Consider the following 12,955-nt stretch of genomic DNA (forward strand, 5'->3'; position numbering starts at 1 on the left):
GACAAAGGGACATTTTTGCTAAGGAAAGACCTTAAAAAGCGAATTAGCTGTGTCAATAACAGTGAGCACGTAATTCATTTACAAAGAGTAAAAAGGAAAAGAATATATTTTCCCATTGCAGTCATGCCCTTTTCCAGCCTATCTACTTATATGTTCTATCCTCCCGTGTCCCACTTCCCCTTGTCTAACTATCAAGCACATTTTCTTGGTCCCTGTAGTAGAGTTGCCAGCTTTTAAAAGGAAAAAAGTCATCACAGAAATATTTATATCTATCTAGTCAAGTGATGCCTAATTCACCTAGGAACAATGCACTTGAGTCAGGATAACAAAATAACAATCAGACAGACAAATTAAAAATAGACAGGTGAATAAGAATAAATAAATACGAGGGTGATTCAGAAAGTAATGTCTCCAAGCCCACTACTTGGCCACTAGTACTGCAAACACTATGAACTGTTTATGATAAATGTTTCAGCTATAGAATATCACTTATTTCACCTTCCTATCTCTTTTCGTTTCAGAGTATTGGAGCAATCCATGGCAACCAATGGTAACGTTCGGTTGAAACAGAGGGCTGTCATTGAATTTCTGACTGCGGAAGGTTGTGTGAACAGGAAGATTCATCGACGGCGACGAGTCGTGGGTACACCATTACGACCCAGAAATGAAGCGTCAGTCGATGGGTACGGCCACACCGCCAAAAAATTCAAAATTGTCTCATCTGCTGGTAAAGTGTTGTTGACATTCTGCCTAATCCGGTCTATAGTCCGGATCTTGGGCCCTACGACTTTTGGCTGTTCCCCAAACTTAAGGGCCAACGCTATAGTTGTAACGAGGAGGTGGAGCCAACAGTTCCGCAATGATGTTGCCAGCAGCCGCCACAATCCTTTGCCGACGGCATGATAAACCTTGTTTCTCGTTAGCGCAAGTGTGTTGCCCATAATAAGGACTATGTTGGAAAATGATGCCATCAATTATTGTAGCTAACATTGCAAGCTTTCCACTAAATCTGTATTGGTGCTATCTGTCAAATAAAGCTATCACCATGGAGCATTACTTTCAGAATCACCCCTGCACAACTATGGAAATTTAAGAACATATTACACTCATGTTCTACTATTGTGAATCTTTGTTTCCTGATTCCTGTTTCATGTATCTAGGTTAGACGTTAGGGCATAAGCTATGAACATTTAAAACTTACTCTATGAAATCAGAAGTTTTCTTTCTAAAAATAATGATATCACAAGATGGCCTGACAACTAAAAATGTTTATATTTTTTTCACTGTTAAAAGTTAAGTTTTGATTCATATGTATAACGATGGGCAGCTACGTGTTTCCAGTTATGGCTACTCCTACACAATGTCTACGTTAGGGGTGAGAGGAGCTCCCTAATTTGAAAACCGTATCTTATCTACTTATGGTCGGACTGTGTTTTGTCCATTCGAGAGTGTAAATCCACAGAGAGAGATAAGAAAAGCCCGTATTACTGGGTAATGTGATATACTCAATGCGCGAGAGGCTGAAGCCAGAGTCTTTTCCAGTTATACTCACTAATAGAGGGGAGCTACCACCATCTGCAGTATTAGTTGAATTTTATTTTAAGGTCCCTTTCAGCAGCGAGGCTACATGAGATTAACAGGAGAACCCCATGCACACAGTGTTTATTCACCACAAAGCTCACTGGGCGCGAGCTGGGATCGAACCAAGGATCCCATGCACCAGAGGTGAACACTCTACCACTGAGTAACCTGCAGTACTAATACCCGAGTATTAAGGCGAATTTACCTCCCTCTTTTGGTCCAGAAGCACCGTTAGGTACCGAATCCCACGGTCCGGCTATAATACATTAGAACTTACTATTTCCCGACCCAGCCTTCTTCATGAACATTCAATCTAGTTTTAACTTCCACGTACCTCCTCCCGGATCCAAGTTAACGTGCAAGTCACCATTTTGGAGACAGACCAAAGCCACTTTTCTCCCGGTAGAGGTGACAGGGTTCAAATCTTTGCGACATCCTGCACCGAAATCAAAACACATCCCCTCTAAGGGTAACAGGATCCCAATTCTCTCTAACCCGAATGAACGTTAAAATACTCCATATATTACCGTACTCAGTGCATGTTAGAAACTGATTGAATCACTGAAAAGTGCACCTCAATTGGGAGAGAGGATTCTCTCTCAGTAAGTTCAACAGTTCCCATCTACCTCGCAGTATGTTATAACTACTGTGCTGAGGTACCACGTTTACTTCCAGATCTAATGGCGCTTGTAAGTAGTGTATATTTCCCCTTAAATTTTACTACTAGGCTTTAAAGAAGATAAAAGGGATAAGGAAAGGAAGATTCTGTTCTCCCCTATCATCTGTGGTCCCTGCCATTTTTACGCAGGAACAGGACTAGCGGAAGCCATTCTTCCTTTCTCAACATGGGCTTAGCATCGGCTATAGTGGAGGTGCGTCTTCCTGTTACGCATGAAGTTATAAATAGAAACAAATTGTACATTCTTATTCGCGGGCCGGGTGATAAAATATTTGACCATGACTGATTTAATCTCAATACATTATTATTATTATTATTATTATTATTATTATTATTATTATTATTATTATTATTATTATTATTATTATTATTATTATTATTATTATTATTATTTTGTTCTATCTGTTGTTTTTGTAAATATTTTGATACGTTGGATTCCTTCATTTACGTTAGGTAATAATGTTAGGTATTATTAATGTAATATTAATGTTAGGTAATAAAGGCAACCGATAGTATATAATAATAATAATAATAATAATAATAATAATAATAATAATAATAATAATAATAATAATAATAATAATAATAATAATAATAATAATAATAATGGTCACCACTCGTAAACCACTTACCTTAAATTGAGAAATTTTATGCACCATGATTGAGAATAAACTTTGTCCTGTCTTGACGTTCTACTGTAATTATCTATTTTAGTATAGTTTATCAGTTATGGTTTATCTTCTCTCTTCTTCGTTTTTCTAGCACCGGTTTCCTCATAAATACAATTTTCTTCTCAAACGGTATTCAAAGGGTAGCCTATCTCTTTCCCCCTTATATATATATATATATATATATATATATATATATATATATATATATATATATATATATATATATATATATATATATATATATATATATATATATATATATGGGAAAAGTATATATAATACGTTTCTTTCTGTTTTCTACTATTGCGCACACTTCTTCTTCATTCGTTTTTCGTTCCTCACAACTAATCTTTTCCCTTTTTCTTCATTTTCACATTCCGATCGCCTCCACTATTTTTCTTGTCTACGTACAGCACGTACAATGACGTACAGCACAATATGCCAGCGAAAGCATTTAAAGAATCTGTTGTGAAATTCTTTCATGCGTTTTCCTTTCTCCTAAAAATTTTCTTTCAACGTTCCTATGCTTGCTTTCATTTCCCGTTCATTAGGACGTTAATATTGATTGTAAAATAAGTTACATTACTTGGATAGGAGATATAAAAGAAGAAGATTTTATTCAATTGTAAGCATGGGGGCCAGGGCATGGGAGGGCCCGGGGCCCTACCTGGCTCACGAAAATGTATACGTAATATAGCAAACCACTTATATTAGATACCAGACGTAATATAACAACCATGGAGATAGGCCCCTCTCTAGAAAATTTTCTTCAGGCGACCCCTGATTGCAAACCAGAGTGTATGTTTTAGTCTTGCTTTATTTAAAAAATAGACAGTAGCCAGGGTTAACAAGAAGAAATTTTCTATAGAAAAGTAATTTCGTGTTACTTCTCAGCGAGTTAATTTTCCTTATAAGGAAGGAAAGTGCAATCGCTACTTATTTGTAAAAAATCAGTGGGGAAATCGTTATCAATAGCTTCCCAATCTCAATAAGCTGTAACATGGTCACTTCAGCGATGAGGACCGACACCATCATTGAAACAACCGAAAGCATAAATAGAACCTTTCGAAACTAGGGATGGCCACATTTTCCGGAAAAACGGAAAACGGAAAACGGAAAATATTTCTTCCGGAAACCGGAAAATTGAAAACGGAAGACGGAAAATTTTCCGGAAAAACTGAAGACGGAAAATTTTCCGGAAAAACGGAAGACGGAAAATTTTCCGGAAAAACGGAGGACGGAAAATTTTCCGGAAAATCGGAAGAGGGAAAATTTTCCGGAAAAACGGGAAACGGAAAATGTGATTTCCGGAAACCGGAAAACTCTTTTTCCGAAAATGGCTATCCCTATTCGAAACCATTTTTTTCTTTCTTTCTTTCTTTCTTTCTTTCTTTCAATATTGACATTAGACTTATAATGAATAGGACAATTACTTTATTAATCTCGAAGTTGAAGCCTCCCAATCAAGCAATTTCTCAACATTTTAGATCTCTAAGAGATCTTTTCTCAAAGTAAGTAACAGTAATGGAAATTACACACTTGTTCTACTTCCGCTCTTTACACTTCTATACTAGATATGCACATTCTCTGCCATTCTTTTATGCTTACTAAATTTCCAAACTGTTATGAGAAGTCTTGCAGACGGTTAAGCTCGTACGTTCGTCTAATCGACTGACATCAAAGCAAAAATGGTAAGACGTAAGGAGAAACAGTTTTCTAGCATGGATCCGGAGTCTCAAAAATATGTTCCATTTCCTTTCTGAATCCTCTACTCAATCTCGGATGGCGTAAATCAATATATTCTGGTTTTAACGTTAATTTCGTAGGCTAATAATGATAACAGATACCGAGAAGCGGTTACCTTGAATGACTAAGCATCCCAAGTATAGATTCTATCTTTATCCTTAGTTCTATACTAAAGCCATAAGTGGTAGAAATGCACTGAAATTTCCGGTTTCAATACGTATTAATGGCATATATTAAAAGTTTTCAATTAGAAATAAACCCAACTGTACTGCAGAAGTAAAAGACATTATGTAATGATACTTCAATTGAGATTTCTTTCTACATAATGGAATTCAGTATGCTTTTGCTGAACTGACTACCCGCTACATCTTGAAGCTGCTTTACATTTTATTGTAGTTTATATTTCTAACTGAAACACACTGCTCACAACATTACAAGATTCATTTGAAATATGTATCGCATAAAGAAATTATCAATAATGTTGCCGGTGATACTGGGGACTCATTTACTTTTCAAGTTTCGTCCATCAGTCTCCTAAAATTAATTCTCAATATAAATTTAAAATGTAGTTTGTGTCCTGCAGTCCACAGTGTATGCTTCCAGAGTTAGTACTGTACACCTCTGAGTAGGGATATTCATGTTATCTGTGTTAGAAAACCCATTTTTTTTTAAACACCCATTGTATTTTCAAGTCTGAATTCAATAATATTATCTAGGAATTCGAAGCTTAAGTCACCTACTCCAAAGGATAGTACTATAATTTCTATGTAATTATCTATTAAGTACCGTATTGGATCGTAAATAAGGAGATTTTCTTTTTCAAATTTCAACTGTAAACAGCTTAAATTCTTTCTACCCCTGCCAGAGATTTCAAGGAAATCATGGACTCACACATTTGGGGCTCTGGTGACGCCCCTAATTATTACAGTCATGATTAATACATTGTTGCAAAGCTTATGGAACACAGATTCCAACGAGATAACATTTGTGCAATTCCTGCCCAATTTACGCCAATGTAACCGTCCTGAAAATAAATGTAATTTACGTTTTTTTTTTTTTTAAATAAAGCCTCACTCAAAAAAATCGCCAACTATGCCCCCCCTCCTCCCTCCATATAAGCAACAAGTACACATATAGGGTATTACCACGTAGTGGACTACTTCATTGTTTCATATACAAAATTTTTATGAGTGTATCCCCAAAGGAGAAATGGTCCCCCAAAAAGCTTGATGCAGATAATAAAAAACAACACAAACTTTACCTTCCCCTCCATCGTGGTATCCCCACATGCATAAAATCCCCCGCATGCTTGTCGGCGGAAAGCTTTAAGCTTCGGAAACACATTGATGCCAAAATTTTCTTCCTAGCTTAATTCGGGCTGGGCTATTGAGGTTTTAAAGCCTTGGCGCAGCTGTTCCACCAATGGGTGTGTAAACATTAGGTTCGCATCCTCACAAAAAATGGCCTTTGCGATATTTCGTTATATTGTAATCACAATGGTGATGATTCCTCATTTCTTAAACGACTTTAAAAAAAATAGGAGTTTCTCAGTTTGATCTGTATGTACGTGTATTTGTAGATGTGTACGTGATTATATAGGGAACTGTTAGTCGTATTGCGATGAGGCTTTCATTAATTAAACAAGCTATTCCCAAGGAAAGTTCTTACGTATCAAATATTTGAAAAATTTTAATAATAATTAATATTTAAAAAATAATTTAATTCCTGTAACGGCCGATGATAACATCTTGTCCTAAAATATGCGGCAACCAGATAATCAACAACGTAAGGTGGGTTGCATATAACTAAGGTGCTGAGAACCTCTCACTCATCAGCTTTCTCCGAATGGGTTATCACTGATTTTTGAGATGGATATTAAGGTAATTGGCGATGTCATGGCTATTTATATGCTAGTCTTATAAGTAAAGGGTCAAACGGATGAATCGAGTTGCGGGATGAGACATAATACAACTGATAGAGGATGTGAAAATATGTGTATGTGCAAAATTATAGCGGCTGAGCGCCATAAGAAACGGAGGGGAAGGGGGTCAAAGTTGGTGGGAGAAGGGTTATGCTATGTTATTGAAATACATCAAATAAACTGTTGAATCGTGAAAATAGTGAAAGATAGACAACGTAAACGGTGGTAGTTTCACATATTGGCAAAAGAAAAATGAGCAGAGTAGATCAAGAAACTCCGTCGCCATATTGAAATCCGCCATTTTGAAATCTGTGATATTTTTTGAAATAGAAACGTAGTCATGTGGCATATCAATTAGGGCCAACATTTCCTTATAAAGTCAATTACGAACTTTAGTGATCATTATCTGCACTTATTTGGAAGATTGAGGATCATCTGTATAGTTATTTATAAAGATCTAGGATACTCTTATATTGAAAGTTTGGATTATCACGAAAACACGCGTAAGTTATACCTATCTACAAGACAAGAAACCTAACAGTGAAATTTGATATCTAACAGTGAAATTTGATAATAATAATAATGTAATAATATACAACTTGGTGTACTCAATGATGATTTGGGTTTAACTCCCCATCTTAAGCAATATTTAATGCCGAAATAAAACATTTACTATATTAAGTTATGTATACAAACACTTGAAACGAAATCAACTTGGGACCTTACCGTAACTGCTTTTTGTAGAAATTCTGAGTACGCTACTGCCTATAAGTATATACATCCCATCTCCCATATCCCGCAGAGGTCTTGTGAACCTCAATTAATTGAAATTCAGTTGTGTTTAAAAAATCAATAGGAAGCTTCTTCTTTGGTTCATGAACAACTATGTATATTCCAGACCAGCGTTTCTCAACCACTGTGTCGCGACACAAATGGTGTCGTGAATACATGTCAGATGTGTCGTGAGATTTTTAATGTATTTTAAGATCTTCCGCAAAGAAATTATCTTTAGAAGGAAATAAAAAAATGATCGCTAATCGACCTGACTTCACACTTATTTTCCAAATTTAAAGCTAGAAAGTTTGTTTTTAAAGCTGTTCAGTTTTCTCTGGAAAGAAACACTAGACATGAGAGTGTGTGTCAAGAGTTCGTCCATGCATAGACAGGCCGGTAGCCAGCCCAAAAATGTAGGGGGACCCAGCTGAAGTTAGGGGGGCCCGATCCAACCCTATTATAATTCATCACCATATTATAGTTCATTTGCAAGTCTACCCTGAAAATTTTATGGGGGCCCGCAAAAATTTAGGGGGAACGGCCTCCTAGACCCCCTGGATAAGGGGCCTGCGCATAGGTATGCTTTACAAAAATCGCCATGGACAAATATCTCACTAGTTTTAAATTTGATGTCTTCTTATATTTCTGTTAGTAATATGATATTTCTAAGTTTCTTTTTTGTTGTTGTTGTTGCTAGCCGAGGCTAGCACCCGCCCAAAGGGTTACGCCCTTTATTCGGGATGAGGGAGTGAAGGAAGTTGGGGATGTTACAGAACATAGAGTTGGTTAATAGAGGGTTTTATTATAAATTTCTTTTTTTTTTTTTGCTAGCCCTTGGGCTAGCTACCCTGTAGAGGGCTACACCCTCTTTAAGGAAAGGGATGGAATGGAAATGAAGGAATTTAAGGTTATAATCGCTGGGCTAAGAGATGTTACTTTATTTATTACTTTATATACTGGGTCATTATAGTCTTTGCGACTATAATCATTTTATAGGTGAGGTAATTAACAAAATATAGTTATAAATACAATAATGATGATTACAACGATACACAACATTATTGGGCAAATAATGCAAATATGTATAAATGAATATGAGGTATGAAATGAGGTGCGATGCACGCCACAACACATAGGTCCTGTTAATAAAACAAATGCGGGTTATCTTCTGCCTAGGGGCGACGCTAGGCCAATGGAGACAGAGGAGGCCCTGTTAGATGACAGAGGAATTACTGTGCGTGATATGACGGGTAGATATGCGGTAGATGGACATGAAGGCGGTGATCTTGCACAAGTGCGAAGTCTGGATGATTAGGCGGTAAGGTATAGCAATAGAGTGTGAATAGTAAATTTAGAGGGAGATGGTAATATCGTGGCCGAACAGATGAAAGGGCGAGGTAATGCATGGTTTCAAAAAGTAATGGTTGCTCTTGCCGGAAGCGAATAGTGATGAATTTTCGGCGGAGAGATTCAATGTGATAAAGCAATGTGGGGAAGGTTATGAGAGAATACAAGTATCGAGTCGGACTAGGGAGGGAAATACGATGAGCGATACGAAATGCATGTCGTTCGAAGGTTGCCAGTTTGTAGTAGTAAGAAGGTGGAGCTGAGATCCAGGCAGTGAACCCATACGTAAGTACGGGACGAAGAAAAACCTTGTAAGTGTTGAGAACGATGTGTGATGTAAGTCCCCATGTCGTGCCAGACAGACGTTTTAGAAGATTGAGACGGTTATAGACTTTAGCCTTAACGTGGTTCAGATGAGGAGTCCAAGTAAGGTGTTGATCAAATATAATGCCGAGATAAGTTACAGTTTTGCTTAGACGAATTGGCGAATTTTGAATGGAGAGAGAGAGAAGTGATGGATTTCTGTGAATTCTGGAGCGTTTGCGTGGTGGTAGAAATACGATGGCCTGTGTTTTTGAAGCATTGATAGTGAGCTTCCATTTTCGACACCACTCAGAGAAACGATCAATTGATTCTTGTAATATTAGGTTAATGTGTCTGATGGTACGACCGAGAGCGAGGAAAGCGGTATCATCGGCATACTGAAATGTATGGACGTCTGCGGGCAGAATCGGGAAGTCTGAAACAAACAACAAGTAGAGTAAGGGGGATAAAGCTGATCCTTGAGGGACGCCAGAATGGAGAAATATTGGATGAGACAAATTATTGTTAATATGAACATAGGTAATGCGGCAGGCCAAAAAGTGATAGATAAAACGGATGTATGATGTTGGTAATTTAAGTTTGATGAGTTTGAAGATGAGAGCGAGATGCCATACTTTGTCAAATGCTTTCTCTAAGTCAAAAAGCACAAGACAGGATGGGCGCACAGAGTTATAATGATTTGTAATAAGGGTGCTTAGCCGGTGGAGCTGGTCGTTTATAGAGTATGACGGTCGGAAACCGGCTTGGTAAGATGGAATGAGATTGCGTGCACTGAGATAAGGATGAAGCCTATTGACGAGAATGCGTTCAAGTATTTTCCTAAAAGTTGAAGTTAGTTGGATAGGGCGATAGGAAGATACAGCGCTGGGTGGTTTATTCGGTTTCGGGAACATGAGCGTTTTAGACATCTTCCATTCAGCGGGAAAAAAACCTGTGCGAAGGATGAAAGTGAATATCGAGGCTAATAGAAGGAGGAGTGAAGGTGGGCTTTCCTTGATATGGCGATAGGTAATTGAATCAAAACCTGGAGCAGAGTTTCGTTTAGTCTGAACAACAGAAGTTATGTCGACAACAGTGATAGGAGAAGTGAGTTCATTCGGCGGCAGTATATGATTGGCACTAGGTTGGAAGAGAGGAGCTGCTGTGTTGACTTTATCTACTGGGTGAGAAAAAATATGATCGGAGGGTTGAGGGGTAAAGATGTCTTGGAGGTAGTCGGCAAAAGCGTTGGCCTTGTCCTGATCAGTAGCAGCGTGACTGTTGTTGATGATGAGTGGATAAGAGGTTTTAGTATATTTACCACAAAGCGCATTGAATCGTTTCCAGAAACGTGAAGGATGTGCCGTGTCGGCAAGAGTATTACAAGTTTTAATCCACTGGCGCTTTTTGTACGCTTCAATATAGTTTTTTACAGAACGTTGGAGCTGATTGTGAAGACGGAGTGCTTCGGGATTTCGTGTCCGGACGTAGTCACGATATGCTTGACGAGAGCGTTTGATCTGAGCAAGGTAGTGCGGAGGTAATTTTGGTTGGTATGGAGTTGAACTTGAAGTTGGGATGAACAATTCAGATGCACGGGTGATTTCAGAAGTGATAGTAGAAACGTGGGCATAGAGCTCGTCGGATGATGTAGGAGGGTGAAGATCTGCGACAGCATGGGTAAGATATGTGCGATATTGATTCCAGTTTGCTTTATCAAAGCGAGGCGTTCGAAGTGGTGGAAGTGCAGTATGTGAATGAGCGGTGCCAAAATGATATGAAAGTTTGACCGGGGCGTGGTCACTACCAAGAAGATCAAGGACTGTAAATGTACTATTAGCAGCGAGTGTATTTGAGGTGATGGCGATGTCGGGAGTGGTATTGGACACAGGTCTAGTAGCAGATGGAAGAGTATGTATTATGCCGGTAGTGTGAGTGGTGATATGGTCTGTAAAGCGTGTGCGTTCATTCGGAGTGCGACTATGAAAGTTTATATCGGCGAGAATGATGAAATGTTTATAGGTAGTAGAAATATGACTGAAAAATTCAAGTGGGATGGGGTGACCGGGTCGAACATAGATAGTAGCGAAAGTGATGATGATTGACTTGAAGTACAATGTAATGATGATATGCTCAGGGAGATGTGGAACAGGACAAAGGTGATGGCGAGATGGTATGTGATTGCGAAAGCCAATTGCTACTCCCCCATTGGCCCGTAATGCAGGAGCTGTATTGTCATGACGTGTGAGTGTGTAGCGAGGAATATGACATATGGTAGACTTGGTGAGAAAGGTCTCATTCAGCAAGAATACAGATACGTGTTCTTCGAGTAACAGTGCTTCGAAAAGGGTTTTATTGGTAGGTAAGGAGCGAATATTCATGAAAAGAAAGACTAAATCCATTATGACGGGTAGGTTAAACAGCTGTTTCTTGACGGGATGTGTGAAAATGAACGTAATTGTTGGTATAGGTGGCGTAGAAATTGACATTGAAGACTGATTTAGCAGCTTTGGTAAGTTGTTGCAGTAGATGATTGCGTTTAAAAGGATGAATATTTTGTAGGGTGAGCGTGAGAAATTGAAGAAGCTGCTGGATGGTAACTGGATCAGTGGTTTGGAGATCGGTTTTAGGTGGAGAGTCTGGCATCCGGAGCGGTACGACTAAATCAGGATGTTGTTGATCAGGTTGTGGTTTATTCTTGCACTTATAACTATAGGCCGGATGTTGTTCGTGGCATGTGGGGCATTCGGGTGGCTGTTGAAGGTTGGTGCAGAGGCGCGTAGGATGTGGTCCTGTGCAATGTCCACAGACTGGCTGATTTTTGCAATTTATAGTGTTGTGATCATTGTAGATTTGACAGTTTTCGCATCTCACTGGAAGAGGAGCTGGAGAGCGTGAAGGTTCAACCCTGTGGCGACGTTTATAGATGTATGCGCCAGTAGTGAGTAAAGTATCTATTGTATCTTGGGAAGAGGTGAGAATGCGCACCATAAAAGTTGCACCTTGATTGTTCCGTATGCGGATGACCTTATGAATGTTATGTCCCTCATGTTGAAGCTCTTCATGAATTTCGGCGTCGGAATATGTTGGGTCAACCCCCCGGATGACAACTGATAGATATGGTGGACGTTTTGGCGGCGGTGCTTGTTTCTGACGTGTAGAGGAAAGAGATGTAAGAGTGGCGTTTTTCCCGAAGATCTCAAACGAGGCCTTGTTTCTGATGGTGATTGCGAACTGCGGATCTATGGACTTTAAGATGTAACCATTACGTGTCTTAATTATTTCTGTTAGTGGAATGCTTGGAAGATATTTCCTAAGTTGTAACATAATGAACTTTTCATTGCTGTATTTCGTGTCATAATTTTGAAGAAGGAAGGAATTTAGAATCGGGCGATGAGGAGGCTGATTAGTGGTATGAGATGATTGAGAATTTGGAATGGTTGTATTGCTATTGTCATCGGCTGCATCCATATCAGAGTGGTCTGAAATATTGTCTCTGTGTTGCTTCTTCGACTGATGTCGAGGCTGCTTAATAGAATCAGAATACAACTGTGTGTTTCGTGGAGACCTAGACCTGGTGGAGACATTCGAAGCTGTTGATGCGGTAGAACTGCCGGATATGGTTCGCTGCAGTAGAATCTGACGAACTTCTACACCCGAAAGCTGGAATGTTAGCGGTACTTTACGTAATAATGATGTTCTAACATGGTTATTTAATGGATGTTGTCAGAGGGTGTCGTGTATGTCATTAGGGGTTGATGACATGGATTTGGAAAGTTGTTATATTTCTGTTTTTAGTTGTGCTGACATGGAAAGGTCATGTACTCTTTTTCGAGTGTGTATACGTGTCTGTAGAGACTTTATACTGGGTATTTTTAAAAATAATAATAATGGAAATTTGAATTAAATCTGGTGATACGTCATTCTGTATCA

At 38.7% G+C, this 12,955-nt stretch overlaps 1 protein-coding gene across 1 annotated transcript; it reads right to left on the reverse strand.

Annotated features, from left to right (window-relative positions):
- Positions 1-2,359: 2,359 nt before the first annotated feature.
- Positions 2,360-11,424, reverse strand: LOC145671475 (uncharacterized). Its single transcript, XM_081740669.1, has 2 exons — positions 10,068-11,424; positions 2,360-2,463 (listed from the first exon to the last, which is right to left on the reverse strand). Exons 1-2 carry the CDS (start codon positions 11,422-11,424, stop codon positions 2,360-2,362), a joined length of 1,461 nt encoding a protein of 486 aa, XP_081596795.1.
- Between the last annotated feature and the right edge of the window lie 1,531 nt (positions 11,425-12,955).

Source organism: Thermobia domestica, chromosome 15 (assembly GCF_964235325.1).
Source record: "Thermobia domestica chromosome 15, izTheDome1.hap1.1, whole genome shotgun sequence".
NCBI lineage: Eukaryota > Metazoa > Arthropoda > Insecta > Zygentoma > Lepismatidae > Thermobia > Thermobia domestica.

Bases quoted from the DNA above. Each gene is read 5' to 3' on its own strand.
- LOC145671475 (XM_081740669.1), bottom strand. From the start codon at position 11,424: ATGGATTTAGTCTTTCTTTTCATGAATATTCGCTCCTTACCTACCAAT. The intron at 2,464-10,067 runs GTTTTGATTCAA...CATGCGTAACAG, and splicing joins TAAACGAAACTCTGCTCCAG to GAAGACGCACCTCCACTATA.